This window comes from Apodemus sylvaticus, chromosome 10 (genome assembly GCF_947179515.1).
Source record: "Apodemus sylvaticus chromosome 10, mApoSyl1.1, whole genome shotgun sequence".
NCBI lineage: Eukaryota > Metazoa > Chordata > Mammalia > Rodentia > Muridae > Apodemus > Apodemus sylvaticus.
In genome coordinates, this window is record NC_067481.1 from 6275660 (window position 1) to 6297870 (window position 22211).

The 22211-nt window shown below is 46.7% G+C and overlaps 2 protein-coding genes across 3 annotated transcripts in view; one reads left to right on the top strand and one right to left on the bottom strand.

Moving 5' to 3' along the window:
- Nucleotides 1-971: 971 nt before the first annotated feature.
- On the bottom strand, nucleotides 972-17777 carry Ten1 (TEN1 subunit of CST complex). The gene is made up of 4 exons (XM_052193929.1): nucleotides 17664-17777; nucleotides 10613-10747; nucleotides 9879-10036; nucleotides 972-1344 (listed from the first exon to the last, which is right to left on the bottom strand). The coding sequence occupies exons 2-4, from the start codon at nucleotides 10699-10701 to the stop codon at nucleotides 1127-1129; spliced, it is 465 nt and encodes a 154-aa protein (XP_052049889.1). The 5' UTR covers nucleotides 10702-10747; nucleotides 17664-17777; the 3' UTR covers nucleotides 972-1126.
- A 67-nt stretch (nucleotides 17778-17844) lies between these two features.
- Acox1 (acyl-CoA oxidase 1) overlaps nucleotides 17845-22211 on the top strand; it is a 30559-nt gene continuing 26192 nt past the window's right edge. The window contains exons 1-2 of one of the 2 annotated variants that reach the window (XM_052193926.1): nucleotides 17845-18048; nucleotides 18269-18428. In XM_052193926.1, the coding sequence (XP_052049886.1) occupies nucleotides 17940-18048; nucleotides 18269-18428 (269 nt within the window). In that variant the 5' untranslated portion in view covers nucleotides 17845-17939. The remainder of the gene's footprint in view (nucleotides 18049-18268; nucleotides 18429-22211) is intronic. The other variant, XM_052193925.1, reaches the window with a different exon arrangement.

Below are 22211 nucleotides of genomic sequence, written 5' to 3' on the forward strand. Positions count from 1 at the left end.
GAAGTATGTACTCTATATAACACTACTGACGGATGGTACAGGCACAGGAAGGAGCACCAGTCACAAGATGGGCGTGTCGTGTCTGTGCATACCTTTAATCCCAGTTCTTGAGAACTTGAGAGAGAGAGAGAGAGAGAGAGAGAGAGAGAGAGAGAGAGAGGCAGGTGAATCTCTGAGTTCAAAGCCAGCCTGGTCTACCTAGTGAGTTCTAGGCCAGTCAAAGATAGTGAGACTTTGTCTCAAAATAAGCTATAAAGATGTCTTTCCCAGGGCTATGTTAAAATTCTCATATTTTCTGGAATGAGACTTGTGTCCCCAGCTCAAATTCGTTGGTTTGAAGTTTTTTGTTTTACATTTACTGATTTATAGTGTGTGTGTGTGTGTGTGTGTGTCACAGTGCATGTGTGGCAGTCAGATGAGAGCTTCGGTTCTCTCCTTCTACCATTCATGGATGGTTCTAGGGATCCAACTCAGGTTGTCAGGCTGGGTAGCAAGGACTTTTCCCCACTAAGCCATCTCCATGGTCACCAGCTGCCATCTCTGCAAAGATGCAACCGATGTGCCAGACATCCACAGCTATTGAATAAAACTTGCTGCCCAAGGGGATCTCGGGGGCACGGTACCACAGTGTCACCACCTGTGGGGACAAAAACCAGCATCCTTCATGGTGGCTGAGTTCTAGTAACATAGTTTGGCTGTCCCTCTCATCCCCTGCCCTCCACTACTTCGTGGGTATAGGTGCGCAGGGGAACCCCAAAGGCCTCCTCCCCCTTCACCCTCCTAGACCAGAATTCACCAGAAGCCCTCAGCAGGCCACAGCTGTCTGCCTGTGGCTCCCCCTGCTGGCCCCTTCTGGCTGTAGCCAACTCCCCATCAGTACACACACTGTCCGCTCATAATCTTTATTCATTCAGGAACCCTTCAGGTTCCTCACAAGCCGCAGCTCCAGGGCCCTGGGGTGGGGTATCATATTCTTTTTTTTTTTTTTTTTGAGAGAGAGAGGGGTGTGTGTGTGTGTATGTTGTGTAGTTCAGACTGGCTTTAAACTCTGCCTCCTCCTGCTTTTCCTTCCTCAGCACTGGGCCACTGTGGCCAGCTTGGGTGGGCTTTCAAGTCAGTACAGAGTTTAGGGAAGGGGCACCTGCTCCATGCTCTCTGGTTCCAGACTGTCACTGGGAAGAGGTTGGGGAGCAGGTGGAGGGGCTTGCAAGGTGCTGGTGTCTCCTATTGGCTGCTGCCTCTTCTGCATGTGGAGCCTCTGCTCCAAGATGGCTTTTTCTAACAGGGACAGATCCATCCCCTCCACACAGGTGAGCAGTCGGGCTCTCACCACAAAAGCTCCACCTGAAAGACAGATGCGAGGCAGGCGTTAGCAGGGATTTCCTGGACGGTCTGGGACACTTCACTGACGACCCTGGGGTTCTCAGACTAGTCTGCTCCTGAGGCACTAAGAAAGCTGGCACTCTCTCCAGGACACTCAGAACCTGGGCTTGCCCTGCACTGCAGGGGGCAGGAGGTTGGACCACCACACTTTCTACCCCGACTATTATTTCTTTGCCTTCCGAAAGCCCGGACCTGAGGAAATACTGTCTGCCCTGGAGGAAAGCCCTCTCTGGCACTCTGGGAAACTGGGGTGAAGAGAAACCATGTTTGATAAATCTGGCCTTGATGGGACGAGTCACCCTGACACTGCTCCTCAATTACAAGCATGCAGCTGCACAGAGTGCACGCATGTGCTGACAGGGCAAAAAGAGCCCCGATCCCCTGGACGTGGGGTTTAGGTGCTGGGAATCAAACCCACGTCCTCTGCAAGGGCAGCGAGTGCTCTTCACCGCTGAGCCAACTCTCCAGCCCCCACACCTGCTTATTCACGTTTATTGTATATGCATGGGTACTTTTGCCTGCATGGAGACATGTGTACCCCGTGAGTGCCTGGTACCCCTGGATGACAGAAGGGGCTGTCATATCCTCTAGAACTGGAGTTGTGAATGGTCCCAAGACACCGTATGAAAGTTGGGAATGGAGCCAAAGTCTTCTGCAAAAGCAATGCATGCTCTTAATCTCGGAGTCATCATTAAGCCCCTACTTAGGTTTAGATTACGGTTTAATACAGTCCAGGCTGTCCTGAAATTTCCTGTGTATCCTAGAATGGTCCAGAACACTTGATCCTCTCACTCTACTTCCTAAGCACTGTGATTACAGGTGCATGTCACGTGCCTGGCTTAGACGCACTCTCTCCTCCAGTTCTCAATGCTTCCCAGGAACCTCAGTGAACAACTTGGTGTTCCAGGACATTACCTCATCTGTTCTGGATGCACTTGGGACATCCGGCTCAAGTCCAGCCCGACCTTCCAGACCTAGGTCATTTACTCACCATGGCCAGTCTGGGGGCAGAACTTCTCCTCAAGCTGTCTAGGTTTCAATCACCTCACAGGCCACCCGTGAAAAATGGACCTATTTGAGCCTCAGGGCCTTGGTGCCAAGCTGCAGAGATGCTGTGCTTGCAGAGGTCTTGGTGTGCGACCCTGTCTGCATCTCCTGATGGGTGCTGGCTGCCTGTCATCTCCTCGCAGGCCTCTGGACGGGGATGTCTACACACGCTAATCCAGTATTCACACCGCCTGAGAAGCCTGGGGGACACTTAACTCTAAAGGGTTTTTTGTTTTTGCTTTTGTTTTGGGTTTTTGTTTTGTTTTTGTTTTTGTTTTTTCTGAGACAGGGTTTCTCTGTGTTGCCCTGGCTGTCCTGGAACTCACTCTGTAGACCAGGCTGGCCTCGAACTCAGAAATCTGTCTGCCTCTGCCTCCCAACTGCTGGGATTAAAGGCGTGCGCTGCCGCCGCCACCGGCCGCCCGCCACCACCACCACCACCCTTCGTTTTTTGTTTGTTTGTTTGTTTGTTTTTAAATGTATGTGAGCACACTGTCACTGTCTTCAGACACACCAGAAGAGGGCATTGGATCCCATTACAGATGGTTGTGAGCCACCATGCAGTTGCTGGGAATTGAACCCAGGATCTCTGGAAGAGCAGTCAGTGCTCTTAACTGCTGAGCCATCTCTCCAGCCCCTCTAAAGGTTTATAAGAGCTGCAAGAACAAGAACAGAATCAGACGTTTACAACATCCAAACAGATGGTTGGGGGCTGGAGAGACGCTCGGTTAGGAGCACTTGCTCTTCTTCTGGGGTTTGACTCCTACCCTATGTCAGGTGACTCATAGGCATCAGGTCCAGCCTCTGTGGTAACCTGTTCTCTCTCTCTCTCTCTCTCTCTCTCTCTCTCTCACACACACACACACACACACACACACACACACACACACGCATGCACACGCGCGCACACACACACACACACACTCATAACTTAAAACAAACAAACAGCAGCAGTAACAACAACAAAAACCAAGTGAAGACACAAATCAGAACGAAGGGAAGGGAAAAAACAGAAGCCAGGCGTGATGGTGCACATCTTTCAACCCAACTTTGAGGAGTGACTGGGGGAAGATCTGAGTTCAAGGCCAGCCTGTTCTATATAGCAAGTTCCAGGACAGCCAGAATGACACAGAGACACCCTGTTTAAAAACAAATTGAAACAAAAATGGAGGGCACGGGAGGAGTTTGCTGAGAGCCCTTCTTATCGTGAATGAGGTTTTGATTTGATTGTGATGCTATGGGGAGGGGGCGAGGGAGTGCTCCACAATGAGAGGTGGGAGACACAGAGCTCAAAACAGGATCCTGTGCCAAATGGTTCCAAACTTCTGGGGTGAAGATTTTCTTGGAGATCTGCTTAAACTTCACAGAATCTTAAAAAGTGTTTGCTTACACTTTTTAGAAGATTTAAACTTGTAGCTTAGGTATATATGTGTGTACTTGTGAATGTGTGCCTATGAGTGCAGGTGCCCTTGAAGACCCGAGAATACTGGCTGCCCTGGAGCTGGGGTTACAGGTGGCTGTGAGTCGCCTGTGAGGATGCTGGGAACCAGGCCTGGATTCTGTGACCTCAGCTGCTGAGCCAGCTCTCCTGCTCACAACGTTCATCAATCTTACTTGGCTCTATCTTTTATCATCTACAGAGCCTCTCAGTGGCTCCGTCAGGCCAGGAGCTCTAGCCCATTCTGGATGGAAGGAGGAAAGACAGGAGTACATCTGAGTACAGCAGCCCGTGGTCACATTTTTTAACTGGGGTAGAAGATGTGAGGTAGAATGGGCATGAAGGGGCTTGCCTAGAATCCTAGCCCTTGGCAGGGTGTGGCTGAACGAAAATCCCATTTCAAAAAATAAATAGATAATGGTCTAGCATGTGCAAGGACCTGGGTTTGACCTTCCGCACTGGCAAAAACATACACGCGCGCGCGCGCACACACACACACACACACACACACACACACTTCAAAGTAGAATAAACTGGGTGGTGGTGGCAGCGGCGCACGCCTTTAATCCCAGTACTTGGGAGGCAGAGGCAGGTGGATTTCTGAGTTCGAGGCCAGCCTGGTCTACAGAGTGAGTTCCAGGACAGCCAGGGCTATACAGAGAAACCCTGTCTTGAAAAAAACAAAAAACAAAAAACATAATAATAATAATAATAAAAAGTAGAATAAATATTCCAAAGAAGGACAAAGGCTGGGTGTGCAGCCCAGCTGGAGAGCACTCAGCTCACGCTCACTCGGCCTAGGATCTCAGCTCCCTCTAGCACCACAGAAAATGCACAAGATAGCATGTGCCTGTAATCCCAGCACTCAAGAGGTCAGGAGGTCAGCAGTATCCTCCGATCACAGCCAGTCTGTGGGGAGTCTGCTGTACATGAGAGAACGTGTAAGAACACTGAACCACAGTCGCAGGCCTAGCACGCAGGAGGCCCAGGTTTAAGCCTCAGCACACATGCGACTGTCATGTACCACTGCTGCCCGGCTGTGCCGAGACCACTAGCGCTGGCCTGAGTCACTGAAAGGCAGTCATCAGAGGCAGTCCTTGTCCTGTCACCCCAAACCCCACCAAGTTCTCATCCCCGCCCTGTCCTATCCTGTGTCCTTCCTCTGTTGTACTGTGCCTCGTCTTCCAGTGTCTTTATAATGTCCTCACCTTTTGTCGGGGACTTGGCTGAAACCTGGCTTTATCCACACCCACAGGTCCTCCCCCACCCCCCACCGCGCAGGAGGTGAGTCCAGAGGTCACCTACTGCACAGCTTTCACGGTCCACGCCTGCCTCCTTCCCACTGATAACCATTTACAGCGTGTTCACCTCTGCTCCAGTTCTCCCTCCCACACCCACCTCGCACCTTGGACTGGTTGTTCTAGAATCTTCCACCCCTGCTGTAGAAACTTTGTTCTCAGTATCTTCCTGACCTTTCGCTCCCACTGCAGCCCGTGGGTCTCCTGGATTCTCTTATCTTCTCTGTCTCTTCAGCTGAGCCTAAGTACCTCACAGCCATTTTCCTGGTATAGTGGGAATCAGCCTATGCCTTCCACCCTGCCTGCCCAGGGCACCCGCAGCCCCACCTTCCCCGGTCATATGCCTGAGGAGTGCAGAAAGGCCATGGACCTCCAACAGATTCCTCTGACACAAAGACTTACTTCAGTGTCTTATCTCACTTAGCAGCTGTCCTTCTCTGCCTAGAAATTCTTCTGTGTCCTGGCTAGCCAATCACTATGTGTCAATTAAAAGTTTTTTACAAGAGGAGCGGGTGGTGGTGCATGCCTGGAATCCCAGCACTCTGAGAGGCAGAGGCAGGCAGATTTCTGAGTTCAAGGCCAGCCTGGTCTATAGAGTGAGTTCCAGGACAGCCAGGGCTATACAGAGAAACCCTGTCTTGAAAAAATCAAATCCAAGAAAACAAAAAAACAAAAACAAAACAAAAAAAAAAAAAAAGAAAAAAGGAAAAGAGGGGCTGAAGAACGGCTCAGCGGTTAAGAGCACTGACTGCTCTTCCAAGGGTCCTGAGTTCAATTCCCAGCAACCACATGGTGGCTCACAAACATCTGTAATGAGATCTGAAGTGTCTGAAGACAGACAGTGTACTTACATATAATAAATAAATAAATCCTTTAAAAAAAAAGAAATAAAAGCAAGTATAAGAATCCAACATATGCCAGGCAGTGGTGGCGCACACCTATAATCCCAGCACTCTGGGAGGCAGAGGCAGGCGGATTTCTGAGTTCGAGGCCAGCCTGGTCTATAAAGTAAGTTCCAGGACAGCCAAGGCTACACAGAGAAACCCTGTCTCGAAAAAAACAAATCCAAATCCAAAAAAAAAAAAAAAAAAAAAAAAAAAAAAAAAAAAAAATCCAACATATTTCTTAAAAAAAAAAAAGAATGAGAAAGGAGAATTGTGAGGTAGCACTTTTTACAGCTGGTAAACTTATAAAAGATGTGATTATTACTAATTACAGGGGAAGGTGTTTAGAAACACCTCAGACAGGGACCCCTCAGGTATCAGATCCCAGGGCTGGTGCTGGCGCTGGTCCATGCTGGTCTCCTGTCTGGCTCTAGATGCAAAAATTGTGAGAAACGCTCGTCTGACCGACCTCTCCTTCGTCCTCAGAACGTTCAACCTGGACACAGGGCACAGCATATGTTTGATGGACCTTTGTATTTGCCAGGACTTGAGGCCGGGCCCAGGAATGATGACAGGCACCACACAGTGTGCCTTCTGCCCTGGTGAGAGGTCAGGTGAGAGGTCAGGTGAGAGGTCAGGTGAGAGGCCGCCGCGCTCAGCCAGCCCAGGGCTCCAACCACTGCTCTCGCTGCAGTTCCTTACTCCCCGTCACAGCGGCACGTTAAACACTCAGAAAATGCATAAAAGGTTATGAAAAAGGAAATCAAACAGAAGCTGGTTCGAGGGCGTTAGAGAGCACCGGGCCAGCACACTGCTCAGCGAGGTGGACATGAGGCTATGTGCCCACAAATAAATAAGAAGGGCTTTGTTCTGTTTTTTTTTTTTAGAGATAAAAGGCCCTTAGTGCTTCCTCTCATGTCTCAGATATGAGGGCAGGAACTCTGACCTTCAAATCTTACATTTGTGTACAAGGAACTTTTACTAAATCCAATATAATTAAAAATCAGCACTATTCAATTAATTAATTACATTACATTACATTAATTAAAGTGCTGGGAATAAAGGCGTGTGCCATCACTGCCTGGCTGCTAAAATCAATTTTTAAAATGCTAAGAAAAAGCCAGGCGGTGGTGGCGCATGCCTGTAATCCCAGCACCCTGGGAGGCAGAGGTAGGCAGATTTCTGAGTTTGAGGCCAGCCTGGTCTACAGAGTGAGTTCCAGGACAGCCAGGGCTATACAGAGAAACCCTGTCTCGGGAAAAAAAAAAAAAAACAAACCCCAAAAAATGCTAAGAAAAGTCTAAAAATTAGATGGCTGTGGTTACACATATGCAAAATCCTAGTACTCAGGGGTTAGAGGCAGGAGGATCACAAATTCAAGGCCAGCCTGGGCTATACAGTGAGAGAATCTATCTCAAAGCAAGGAGAAGGGAGGGAGAGTTTCATGTCATAGCTGGGCCTAGTGGCACATGCATGTAATCCCAGTATGAGGGAGGCAGAGGCAGAAGCAGAGGCAGGAGGATCACGGTTTTTAGCTTTTTTTTTTTTTAAATATTTACCTATGTGTATGACCATCTACATGGATGTCTGTACAGAGATCAGACAAGCATGTGAAACTGGAGTTAATGAGCAGCTATGAGCTGTCATGCAGGCGCTAGAAATATGTGTCATAATAGGCGTGGTCATCTGCAAGAACAACAAATGCTCTTAACTGCTGAGCCATTCTCCAGATCCAATTGCACGTTTAAGGCCAGCCTTGGCTATACTACTTATTCGAGGTTAGCCCAGGATATATGAGACCCTGTCTCAAAAACAACACACACACTAAATAAATAAAAACAAATTTAAATGTTTTTTTTTTAAACTTAGACAAAACAAAACCCCACAGGCACCAAGTACAATGTTATTAACCACGTAGAGGAAAATGGTCTAGAAAATCATCCTGGAGACTCGGACACTCGGCCCAGTGTCCTACTGCTCCCTGGCAGCGGATCCTGGAATGTTTCTCTTTTTAATCATTTTGTGAAGATTTGTTTATTTTGTTATTTTGTACATATAGGTGTTTAGTCTGTCTGTCTGTCTGTGTACCCGTGGAGGTCAGATGAGGGGTCAGAGCCCCAGAGCCTGATGTCATGGAGGCTATGAGGCCTCACGTGGGTGCTGGGAGTTGAACTGGGGTCCTTTGTCTACAAGGGCAACAAGTACTCTGAACTGATGAGATGTGGCTCCAGCCCCTTTTACTGTTCAAATAAATAAATTTAATTAAAAATTATTTAATTAAAACTCCTTGCTGCTTGCTGAGAGAGACAGACAGACTACTGACTGCCGGAGCCAGGTTCAGCATCACGCACCTGCAGTGCCGATTACCTCGAAGGCTGAGGCAAGAGATCAGCTGACGTCAGGGTGAACCAGACAGGACAATATAATGAGACATTTTCTCTAATAAAACAAAGCTGGAACCGGGCAGTGGTGGCACATGCCTGTAATCCCAGCACTCTGGGAGGCAGAGGCAGGAGGATTTCTGAGTTCGAAGCCAGCCTGGTCTACAGAGTGAGTTCCAGGACAACCAGGGCTACACAGAGAAACCCTGTCTCGAAAAAAAAAAAAAAAAAAAAAAAAAAGCTGGAAAGCAGCTGAGGGAAGTCAGTAACTCAACTACTCTAGGCAGGGTTAAAGGTTCAAGGTGACCCCTTGGTCTCTTTCCCTCCCCCCCCCCCCCCCCCCCCGCCCTCTCTGCTCTTCCCCCCACCCATCTCTGCACTGTCGGTGACTACACACTCGGCCTCGCCTCACTCGCCAGGCAGCGCACCCCTGCTCAGCCTCAGGCCCCTTTCCTGTCTCTTTTAACTCTACATTCTCTACAATGAATTCCTTTGGTAAAGAGTTAGGGAGGCAAATGCTAACAGACACCCAACGATGCCATCGATAGACCCTTCCCCAGGAGGAGAGGAGAGTCACCAGCGCCCTCTCCATGACCTGGGAGCTCACACTTCTCAATGACTCTTGTATTTTTTTTTTAAAGCGGGGGGTGGAACCCGGGACTGACGCATGCTGGGCATCTATCGCTTACCCAGACTTCAGCCTGGCCTTCCACGCTTCCAGCAGACAGACCCTGCTCCAGACTGCTTCTAACCCCTCCCTTGCATGTCCCCTCTCTCACCAGGGCTTCCTGGCCTCTCTTGAGCCTTGGTATCCATGAAATAGTCATAAGCTGGAGATGAAGGACTTGTGGGCATCTTAGGAAAGATCTAAGCAAACTACCTCACCGGTGCTCAGAACCTGGGTTTTCTCTTTTGTCATGCCTCCATGGTGACATCTTTTCACCAACCCTCTTTCTGATTTGGCATCACACAGGTGATCGGTAAACACCTCTAATCCCTCTAGGTCAGAGGACAGGCCCAGCCCATTCCCATCCTAATTAATTCTTCGTGTGTCAGCGTGGGCCTTGCCTTCCACCTCATCTGAGGTGAGGCCTCTGCTTGTCCCTGCGCACACCAGTCTGGCCTCTTGTCTCTGCTTCCCGTCTCCTTGTGGGAACATTGGAGTCAGAAATCTATTGAGTTTCATTGTGTTCTGGGAAACTGAACTTCTGGGAAACTCACATTTCTGTGGTAAGCACTTAACCACTGAGCTATAGCCCTAGCCCGTTTCCCTGTTTTTTTGCTTCTTTTTGTTTTAGACGGGGTCTCTCTATGTAGCCCAGGCTGGCCTTGACCTCACAGAGCTCCACCTGCCTCTGCCTCCCAGGTCCAACGCATTCTCAGTTTACAGAAAAGACCCCCCGGCTCAGGAGCCAGGGTGACGCAGGTTGTGGGTAGCACACCTTACCCTCCATACGCTCCAGCTCCCCAAGAACCATGTACAGGAAGTTCCCATGCGCCTCAAAAGGCTCCACCAGGTTGGTGCAGACAAGCAGCTGACACTGATCAGGTTTCTGCGGAGCCGCCAGGGTCACGAGGGAGCGGGCCATGTCATAGAGATACAACCTGGAGGGCACAGGGAGTGTCACCTCTACTCACAGACAAGCCCAGCCAGTCCACGCTTGGCCTCCATCTCATCTAAGAAATAAAATGTGAGCAACAGATCTGAACACAACACGTTTCCCACTACCCTCCAGATACAGTATCTTTCAAGTTCTTATTCTTGCTTTGAACTTTGTAAATTTTTTTTTTTTTGAGGCAAGGTCTCAGTGTTTCCCTGGCTGGTCTGGAGCTCACTGTGTAGACCAGGCAGGCCCTGAGCTCACCTGCCTCTGCTCCCAGGGTTGGAATTAAAGGCGGGGCCACTGCACCAGCTTAGTTCTCTCTCCTTTGAGACACTACACTGCCCAGCTACCCACACAGGCCGCAAACCTGAGATGCTCCTGCACCAGCCTCTGAAGGGGACAGCGTGTCCCATGCCTGTGTCAGTACTCTCAGGTAATTTGCGACATAACAACATATAACTAACACAATTGTGTGTGTGTTTATATTTAGGCAAAATTATATTAAAACCATTTTAATAGAGTGTTTTAAGAGGGGAGCTGTTCAGCTCTCTCCCAGCACATGAAGAGATGAACTTACCTGCCGAATGTCCTCAGTGTGCTTCCTTCGGGGACTTGGCCATTACTGATTTCCCAGGGAAAGTAATAGATCCCAGGTTTAGGCAGCATGGTTGGCACCAGGATCCAAATAGTTCAGATGCGATTTTGAAGATTCCTGATAAACAGAGCCAACCACAAGACATGAGAGATTTTCCACATCTGGAAGACTAGCTGTTCACATTTCTTCTAGGCTCTGCCCCACAGTTACCTGGCAATATCCAGGTAATGCCTGGCTTACTATAAAAGGAGCTGTTGGGCCCTCCTTGATTTCTTACTCTCTGCCCCTTCGCCCTCTCTCTCCACGTGGTCATGGCTGTCTCTACTCCTCTACCTCCTCAACTCCCCTCCCCATGCTATTCTATACCAACAAAATAACCCTACTCTATACTATACCATCGTGTGCCTGGTCCCTCAGGGGGAGGGGATGCCGCAGCATGGCCCACAGAGGTGCTCCCTTCCCTCACACCTCGCTTCTACCAAACACGTCCGAGGTCTTTCTTTCTTTTTTATAAAACATAACACTAACCCCAGCAGGAAGGGCTTTGAAAGTGAAAGGGTATATATATATATATATATATATATATATATATATACACACACACACACACACACACACACACACATATACACACACATATATATGTTATAAGTTTACACGTTAATGGACAAGCCTGCATCATATGCTGACCCACATACATTATACATAAGTAAAAGCTACAGAGAAAATCACTGTTCCACTGCAATCTCCATTAATTTCATAAAGCAGAGGTCTGTAAAGAAGTACATGTTAGCCGGGCGGTGGTGGCGCACGCCTTTGATCCTAGCACTGGGAGGCCGAGGCAGGTATCTCCGAGTTCGAGGCCAGCCTGGATTACCGGAGAAGTTCCAGAATAGCCAGGAACACACAGAGAGACCACGTCTCAGAAAATAAAACAAAAGAATGCACGTATGTATTCGGTCTTTGTGAACAAGAGGGTCTCTACAGCTGCTCACCTCTGCCCTAGAGGGGATTTTTATTTTTATTTTTTGTTTATAAGTGTTTGCCTGCATGTGTTTGTACGAGCAAAGGCCTGAGGAGCCAGAGGAGGATGAAGGATCCCCTGGAACTCAAGTTACAGGCATCTGTGAGCTACCATGTGGGTCCGGAAATCCAACCCAGGTCCTCTGCCAGAGCGTCCAGAGCTCTTATCTGCTGAGCCATCTCTCCGGTCCCTACTATTTGAGAACAGCTATAGAGGAAACAGAAACAAGGAGCCTGACTCATTCTAATCAAACACCGGCTACAACCTGGTAACCTTGTCACCTTGTGCCTTAAATCCAGCTTGTCCTGTCTGTAACTGGCAGGTGGGGGTGTGGCTCAGGGTAGCCTAGCATCGGCCGGGTCCCGGCACGTCATACACTGGATGTAATGCATCCAGAACTCCTTTGTAAAGTTGTGAGTTTAGTTTTGAAATGTGTGAGTGTTTCACTTGCATGTGTATCCTTGCACTGCTTGTATGGCCGTGGTCTGTGGAGCTGAGAAGGCGTCGGATCCCCTGGAACTGGAGTTACCCAGGTCTATGAACAGCTATGTGACTGCTGGGACCAGGGCCTCTTCAGGAACAAAAAGTGCTCTGAGCTACTGAGTTATGGGTGTCAGTTTCCTTAGACTGGAGTTCTGGGCAGTTGTGAGCCACCATGTGTGTGCTGGGATTTGAACTCAGGTTCCCTGCAAGAGCAGCAAGTGCTCTTAACTGCTGAGCCATCTCTGCAGCCCCTGAACATTTTCTTTTAAACACTGGGTTTCGCTCTGCGTCCCACTCGATTCTAACTCTCCTCCTCCTAGACAGATCAGCTTCCCAATGCTTGCATTTATCATATGCGCTGTTACAAGAAGCACTATGGATATTTTGACCCCAGATTTCCTGCTTTCAGAAGTGAGCCTGTAAGTATCTGTCATTTAGGTCACTTTGTGTCATTCTGTTGCAACAGCCCAGGGCGGGTAACATAATATCACTTCTTCTTTTTTTATTTTTTAAGATTTATTTATTATTATATGTAAGTGCACTATACCTATCTTCAGACACACCAGAAGAGGGAGTCAGATCTCTTTATGGATGGTTGTGAGTCACCATGTGGTTGCTGGAATTTGAACTCAGGACCTTTGGAAGAGCAGTCAGTGCTCTTAACCGCTGAGCCATCGCTCCACCCCCATGATATCACTTCTGATGCTAGATTAGGTTCAGATGAGTAAAACCTCTGGTAAAGGATAGAGCCAGTCAACAGCAAAGCCGTGAAAAGCCGATGGAGCTCGCATCGACATTCAGTTATCTTAACTGCAGTCATTTTGTAAACGTCCTTATTTGTAAGAAATTTGTACATATTAGTAAACTCCAAAACAGAGTGAGCAAACAAAGCTGCCCTACAGGTGACAGATAAAGCAACTGGCAAACGTTAACTAGAGGATCTGGGTGAAAGGTAGATTGCTTCTGTATTCTCTTATTGAGATTCCTGTTCCTCACACACACACACTCTCTCTCTCTCTCTCTCTCTCTCTCTCATACACACACACACACACACTCATACACACACACTCACACACACACACACACACACATCCGTAATTGGTGGTCAGACTACAGAGCTCCCTATAAATGGTATCACCTCTCACTAGAACCAACAGGAGTCAGTCTTGGTTGGCCCGTGGTTCCACGCTGGAAGTCGCCTTGGCCTTTATTTCCTGTCTTCTGGCTCACAAACTCAGAACCTGAATCTGAGCTTTTCCTGATACTCAAACAGGCTCTATTTGTTTAGTTTTAGACAAAAAACATGTAGCAGCTGGGTGTTGGTGGCACATTCCTTAAGCCCAGCACTGGGAGGCAGAGGTAGACAAATCTCTGAGTTTGAGGTCAGCCTGGTCCACTGAGTGAGTTCCAGGATAGACAGAGCTATCCTGTATACAAACAAACAAAACCAACCAGCCAGCCAGCCAGCCATGTAGCTCTAGCTGGCTTGCAACTCACAACATTATGTAGCAGCCCAGGCTAGCCTCAAACTTACAGAGATCACCCTACCTCTGCTGCCTGACAATGGCTTCTTTTTTTTTTTTTTTTTTTTTTAAGATTTGTTGATTTAGGTCAGGCAGTCGTGGCACACGCCTTTAATTAATCCCAGCACTTGGGAGGCAGAGGCAGGCAGATTTCTGAGTTCAAGGCCAGCCTGGTCTTGAACTCAGCCAGAGTTCCAGAATAGCCAGGGCTATACAGAGAAACCTTGTCTCAAAAAAAAAAAAAAGATTTATGTATTTATGTATTTATTTATTTAATGTATGTGAGTATACTGTCACAGTCTTCAGACATACCAGAAGAGGGTATCCGATCCCATTACAAATGGTTGTGAGCCACCATATGGGTGCTAGGATTTGAACTCAGGACCTCTGGAAGAGCAGTCAGTGCTCTTAACCACTGAGCCACTTCTCCAGTCTGACAACGGTCTTTTTTTTTTTTTTAAAGATTTATTTATTTATTATATGTAAGTACACTGTAGCTGTCTTCAGACACTCCAGAAAAGGTTGTCCCCATTACTGATAGTTGTGAGCCACCATGTGGTTTCTGGGATTTGAACTCAGGACCTTTGGAAGAGCAGCTGGTGCTCTTAACCACTGAGCCATCTCTCCAGTCCGACAACGGTCTTTTTAAAAAAAGATAAATTGCATTTATTGTTGGTGTATGCGCATGGTGTGCATGATACATCGCACAAATGGAGGTCGGAAGACAACCTCGTGGAGCTGGTTCTCTTCTTTCAAAACCTCTGTGTGTGACTGGAGAGATGGCTTAGTGGTTAAGAGCCCTAACTGATCTTCCAGAGGTCCTGAGTTCAGTTCCCAGTAACCACGTGATGGCTCACAACCATCTGTAATGGGGTCCGAAGCCCTCCTATGGTGTGTCTAAGAAGAACCACAATGTAGTCACGTATACAGCATAAATAAATCTTAAAAAAAAAGAAAAAAGAAAAAAACCCCTTTTATGTGGATTCTGGGTCTGACTGCAGCAGGCCTGTGGGCTTGAATGTCAGAAGCAAGTGCCTTTATCCACTGAGTCATCTCTTCACACCCATGTGAACAGCTCGTTTTGTTTTCCAGACTTACGTGACTCTTCCAGACCCCTTTTTATATCAGATATTTTTAAGTATCTCCTTGACACTGGGTCTCTCTCCTCTATCTACTGCCCTGCCCACTCTGTACCCCCACATCGTTTTATCTCGCTCACTGCAGTATACTGAGTAATCAGATTTCAAATAGTGGGATGTGTTTAAATAGTGTGATTTTGCTCACTAGATTACCATCCCCATGAGGGCAGAGATTCTGATGACTGTGTTCTTTGCACCTACTGTGCTTTTTTTTTTTTAAAAAAAAATAATTTATTCCTATTTTTTTTTTTTTTTTTGGATTTGGTTTTTTCGAGACAGGGTTTCTCTGTATAGCCCTGGCTGTCCTGGAACTCACTCTATACACCAGGCTGGCCTCGAACTCAAAAATCCGCCTGCCTCTGCCTCCCAGAGTGCTGGGATTACAGGCATGCGCCACCACCGCCTAGCAATTTATTCCTATTCTATATGCATTGGTATTTTGCCTGCATGTATGTCTGTGTGAGGGATGGAGTTACAGACAGTTGTGAGCTGTCATGTATGGCCTGGGAATTGAACCCAGATCCTTTGGAAGATCAGTCAGTGTCCTTAACCACTGAGCCATCTGTCCAGCCCATGCCTACCAGTTTGGGGGCTCTATTAACTATGAATGGACAAACAGATCCACGAAAAGAATAGACATCAAGACACCGATCCCACACTTCCTGGGCACTGAGCTCAAGCAGTGCCTTGCTTCCCACACAAATGTTAATCTGCCAGAATCTGCCTTTATCCACATATGTAGCTAGTTCTTCTTTACTGTGCACCCAGGTTAATGGCTTCCATATTAACTGTCAGTCCCCTCTCAGAGGCTATCTGAATCCCCTCAGCTTGCCATATCCAATTTTGTACTGATTCTTTTGTTGAGTTTTGCTGTTTGTTGTTGTTGTTGTTTTTGAGACAGGGCCTCAGTATGTAGCTTTGATTGGCTTGGAACTCACCACATAGACCAGGATGGCTTGGAACTCACTATAACCCATCTGCCTCTGCCTCTGCCTCCGCCTCCGAGTGGGAGGACTGCCGGCATCATCACCCCACCCAATCTGGACTGCGATTCTTATGCAGTTATAACTAAGACTCAAGGTTGAAAGTGCTGCCTTAAAGCAAATTAACAGTTCTCTGCAGCCCAGGTTGGTCTTGAACTTGTGATCTTCCTGCCTCAGTCTTCTGGGTAGCTGAGATTCCAGGCCTGTGCCAACAGGCCAGGTCAAACTTCCAACTGTCAGTAAGTCTGCCCATACCTCTCCCTGTTTAAGGCACTGCCAGAGGTTTGCCATGTAGGTTTTTTTTCCCCCTTTACCCCTGTAAGCAATAACCTTGGTTTTATCTCATTAATAACTTGTGGTAATTGTATTTGGGATCCAAGCTTTTGCTAAGAGGAATAAAATTCATAATAACCAAACTAAACAAGGTATCAGTGCCTGAGAGTTCTTGAGAATAGCGGAAACTTGCTTTGGCCTGAGCCAAAGGTACAACCAACAACAATGATATGGTCTTTATTTAACTTTTCAGAATTGTTCTTATTTTCCCTTTTCAACTTCTAAATTTTGTGGAGTTGAGGATATAACTCAGAGCTCTATCTCCCGCATCAAGAAAAAAAGTGCATTGAAATAATGAAATTTGGGGGCTCCCTTAAATTTTATATGCAAGATAAAGCCTTTATTCATTTAACCTGTTTTCAGCACTGTTACTGTAAAAGGGTCTTTACATATATTGTTACAGGGCAAGTTAGAGAGGTAATGAAGAAATGTAGTTCTGTGTGGCATGAAATCAAATGAGGACAGAGTGCATTTACTTAGTACTTAAGGGATTTTTGAAACAAGGCATCACACAGGCTGCCTTCATTTCCATTCTATACAGCTGATAACGGATCTTGGACTTCAAGGTCCTCAGACCTCCAGTTTTTATTTGTTTGGTTTTGTTTTTTGAGACAGGGTTCCTCTGTGTAGCCCTGGCTGTCCTAGAACTCACTCTGTAGCCCAGGCTGGTCTCGAACTCAGAAATCTGCCTTCCTCTGCCTCCCAAGTGCTAGGATTAAAGGTGTGTGCCACCACCACCGACTGCCTAGCTTCCTCAGACCTCCATTTGAAGTGCTTGTGCCACAGCGCCCAGTTTACGCTGTGCTTTGAGATCAGATTTTGGCTTTAATGCATGCTAGACATCTCCAGCCTACTACTTAGCAAAATTTTTTTTTAAGGAATAAGAACTAAAAACCAAACTGGCTGCCTCTGAAGCTACAGAACTCTTTGTTAACAAATCCTAAGCTAGAACTTCTTAGGCATGTATATATTGTACATCTTCGATGATGATAATGATACCGCAAAGTCAAGTCTAGATTTCAAAATTTCTAGGACCTGCCAGTTTAGGTGGGGAAAGTCTTGGATTATAAAATGTAGAGAAACTGGACCTGTTCCCTCTCGCTCTAAATCCAGGCCCACTGCATAAACCGGGAAGCTTCGCAGTACCAGGCCCTTGCATCCCATGCCTCTAAAGTCAGTCAAGTCGACAATATTTTTAGCCAACGACAACGAACCGTTTCCCGAACGTGACCTCTGTCCTGGTACCCTTTTGCCCCAATTTGGTTGGGTTCCAGTAAAATCAACAGTTTTCCTCTATTAGCCTCTTCACCCGCACCCCCGAGACTCTTGACACCCACTCCCTCTGGTTTCCGAGGACAGTTCAGCCTGGAAGTAGGTGAGTCCCACAGCGCAGGCGCAATCCCGCCCCTCAAGGCACTGGCCAATCGGTTGCGCGTGTCTCTGGGCTCTTTTTTTGCTGCCCGGAAAGATCACGTGAACCTGGAGAAGTGACGTCCGGAAATAGTCCCACTCCCCTTCCAGTGCCACCGAGGTTTCTTGACCTTCTACCTTGCTCTCCTTGGCGAGGAGCCGGTCAGGGACCTCCCCTGGCCCGCAGCAGGGGATTCGTCCGTCCGGCGGGCGGTACCAGCGTCCGGAGGGATTGCAGCCGGTCACGTGAGGAGTGGCGGCGGGGCGGGGCCGGCCTGAGGGGGCGGGGCCGAGGGCTGTCTCGCTCAGCTCTTAAGGACCGGTCGGCGCCTGAGCTGCGGACACAGGTTGTCGCTTTGCTGTCAGTCACTTCTGTCGCCAGCTCCTCTGCCATCACCAACGCTAGCCTCCGTCATGAACCCCGACCTGCGCAAGGAGCGAGCCGCCGCCACCTTCAATCCCGAGTTAATCACGCACATCTTGGATGGCAGTCCGGAGAACACCCGGCGCCGTCGAGAAATCGGTGAGACTGGAGAGACCGGGCCTCTCTCTCCTACGGAACGAGGCGAAAGACGCCCCCTGAGCGAGGATTTGGGGCCTCCGGAGTTTAGGAGAAGCCGGCACCCGTGCTTCGATGGGCGTCCAGCGGCAGGGTTGGGAGGGGATCGTTCTCCGTTCTAATCTGCTGGGAGTCAGGGAGGGTGAGTACCTGTTCCTCTTGATGTCATTTACGTCTCTTGCAGAGAACTTGATTCTGAACGACCCAGACTTCCAACATGAGGACTATAACTTCCTCACTCGAAGCCAGCGTTACGAGGTGGCTGTTAAGAAGAGCGCCACCATGGTGAAGAAGATGAGGGACTATGGCATCTCAGACCCTGAAGAAATCATGTGGTTTAAAAAGTAGGTGTTCTTAGCACATTAGTGTGTGCCCAATCTGGGGAGGTCTTTTTTTTTTTTGTTGTTGTTGTTGTTGTTTTTTTGTTTATCTTGCATGGCGTTTAAAGGCTTAAATTGAACATTTCATGATTCAATTTTATGTGTGAGAAATATTACTTTTGCATCTAGATCTTTTAGTGGAATAGTATAGCATATTTGTAAAATGCTAATAGTGAATGGTTGTGCCCAAAACTGTTTTTTATCCTAAAAAACTTTAAGCTGGTGAGTTGGCTACCCAGCTTAATCATCTGATTTCAATTCCTAGGACCCACATTGTAGAAACAGAGTCACCTCCCTTAGCTTGCCCTCTGACCGTTTGCTAGAGGTAGCTTTTGTACCCACACACACAATAAAATTAAAATTAAATTTTAATTTAAAAAATTCTTTTGAACTGGGCCATGGTGATCCATGGCTTTAATCCCAGCACTCTGGAGGAGGCAGAGGCAGAGGCAGGCTGATCGCTGATTTTGAGACCAGCCTGGTCTGCAGAGCCAGTTCTTGTCTCTCCTGTCTTTTCATATCTGAAGGACAGCCAGGGTTACACAGAGAAGCTGTGGGGGAGGGTGGAGAGACCATGTGAAGCCCTGTGGGGAATGGGAGAGACAAATAAGCAAATAATAAAAAAGCCCATTTGTACCAAACATCCCAATGAAAGTTATTTAAGTGCAAGGTGAATCTGCACTTTGGAAGAAAGCCTGATACCAGGGGTGTGGCTCAGTGGGACACAGGTTGCCTAGTGTCACAAGGCAATGGGTTTGATTCCCAACAGTGAAGACAAAAAGACCAAAAAAAAAAAAGGAGGGGGGGTGAGAAAGTAGCCTACTGATTTTCTGAGGAACTGTAGTTGCAAGACCAGACATTTAACTATTTTAGAACACTAGCAGATTCTGTTTTTATGTAATGGGTATTTTGAGTATAAAGTAATAGGAAATGTGAGAGTCCACAGAGATCCCATCAGACCTCAGAATGAATCTGATATTCTCAGACCCACATTCTAAGAACCTCGCATTGTCGTTTCCTGACCGTTGTCCTGCCCGGAAAACCTGCCTCAGTCATGTAGTCGAGGAAAGCTGCTTTTTTCTCAGACACTCACTCTGTTGCACTTTGATTTTCAGTTATATATAAGGGGGCTGGAGACATGGCTCAGTGGTTAAGAACACTGTTTGATCTTCCAGGGGACCCAGGTTCAATTCCCAGTACCCACATGGCAGCTCACAACTGTCTCTAACTCCAGTTCCAGGTTATCTGACACTCCTACGTAGATGTACGTGCAGGAAAAACACCAATGCGTATAGAATTAAAAAAAATCACTAAAAAAAGGCTTAAAAATTACATATAAAGATCCTCCACCCCATCCTTAGCCTTAAAGTCATTCTAGTACAAGGATTTTTACTTATTTCCTTTAAAACTTCTGTTGGGTTTTTACATAGTAGAGGAACTTTCCAGTGTTTTCACTAATAAAGATAAAATTGGGAGGCTAGAGATATACCTCAACAGTAGAGCCCTTGCCTTGCCTAGCATGCACAATTACCTAGGTTCAATCCCCCAGCATCACCAAATAAACAAGCAAACAAATAAATACATAAATAAATAGTACAAGGATCAGTAAGCTCTTAAGAGCACTGGCTGATCTTCCTGAGGTCCTGAATTCAATTCCCAGCACCCACATGGTAGCTCACAACCATCTTTAATGGGATCTGATGCCCTTTTCTGGCCTGCAGATGTACATGCAGATAGAGCCCTCATACATGTAAAATAATTTTTTAAAAAATAAAATGAAAATTTTAGACCAGAAGACTCACTTTTGCCTAACTTGCTCCAGTTCCTAGATTAAAGCAGCAACACCTTAGCAACAACCAAAAATCTTGTTTTTGTTTTCTGTTGAAGTTTTGCTTGTTTTTCTGAGATAGGTTAATCTCAAAGTCATTGTGTTGTCCAAGCTGGTCTCCAACTCCAAAATTTCTTTCTTCTTCAGCCTCTTACCAGCTGGGGTTACAGATGTGAGCCACCCTGCCTGGCTTAAAAAGTTTTTAAGAACTAATATAAATATGACAAGTCCTGCCCTTATGTGGTAATAGTTCCTTCTTTTTCCTTTGAGTTACAGATACAATGCATTCGGCATCTGTTTGTGACTTAATTTACCTATTACCATGACAGTGAAATGGTTTGCTTTGTTCCTTAGGCCTTCCTCAGAACTCCACTCAGTTTTTCTAATCAGAAATACTGTTTACTTGTGCTTGTAATCCATGCACATGGGAGGTGGAGCCAGGTCACAGTCAGCCTTACGTATATCCAGTCAGAGCTACATTTACAATTTTTTCATGGTTAGTTTCAACAGCCCAAATCAGAAGACTCACCAACCTCCAAATACTTATTTTTGTTTCTAAAGCTTGTAATTTGTAGGATTTGAGTAAATCCTAGGAAAGTGTTACCAAATCGACTAAGTTAGGTCCACACACAAAAAGTGCCGAGGTTTTATACCTTCTCGGTACAACATGGAGGAGTGTGGTTTTTTGTTTGGCAGAGTGGGTGACACAGCATATTTCATAACCCTTGTAACTGCATGACATGCAGCCAGACTCAAGTGAGGTCACGGAGACCTAGAACAAAGTCCTTCCTGTGGACCGTGCCTTGCTTTCCCATGAAATCCTAGCGATAAGTTTCAGTGCCCTTTGAACTGGGAAGTGTTCCTCGGATGTGGGGGGAGAGCTGTTTAAGTTGGAGGAGGAAACTAGTAGTTAGTCTTGGTGGTGACTGCTGTCAAGGTCTCTGAGCATACAGGTCCCTCAGTCTCTTGAACTCTGACTGTAAGTCAGCATCAGGATTTTATGTACTACCAAGAAAAACTTAACATTTGCCCAGTTTCTTATTTTTAAATTTTAAAAAAGATTTATCTATTTTATTTTATTTAAGTACTCTGTAGCTGTCTTCAGACACCCCAGAAGAGGGCATCAAATCTCATTATGGATGGTTGTGAGCCACCATGTGGTTGCTGGGATTTGAACTCAGGACCTTCGAAGAGCAGTCAGTGCTCTTAACCGCTGAGCCATCTCCAGCCCCCATTTATTATTATTATTATTATTATTATTATTATTTATTTACGTGTACATGTGTGTATGCCTGTGTGTGCGCATATGCCCAAGGTTAGGGGCGTTCCTTGGACCTGGAGTTACCAGCTGCCTGATGGAGGGTGCTGGGAGTTGAACTCGGGTCCTCTGCAAGAACAGTACGTTTTTAACCACTGAGACATCTCTCCAGCCCTCTTGCCCAGTTTCTTGTCACCTGCTGGAGATGGCTTATTTTTCACCTAGTAATAAAAATTTAGAGGGGAAAAAAAAACCCCTTCCCATTAATTGTAAAATACAGAGGATATGGTTGCTCAGTGAGGGTCAAGGACTAGAGTTGATGAGGCAGGGGGATTTCCAGGAATTTAGGACGTTTACTGTTCTCTTTGTTGTGTGTTTATTACTAATCCACTCCCATCCGTTTGTTTTTGTTTTTGTTTTTTGTTTTTTTGTTTTTTTGTTTTTTTTTCGTTTTTTTTTATTATTCGATATAATTTATTTACATTTCAAATGATTTCCCCTTTTCTAGCCCCCCCACTCCCCGAATGTTTTTGTTTTTTGAGACAGGGTTTTTCTGTGTAGCCCTGACTATGTGATCAACATAGATCATAAACTCAGAGATCTGCTTGCCTCTGCCTCCTGAGTGCTGGGATTGCACAGCTACTAACTATTATTATTTCTA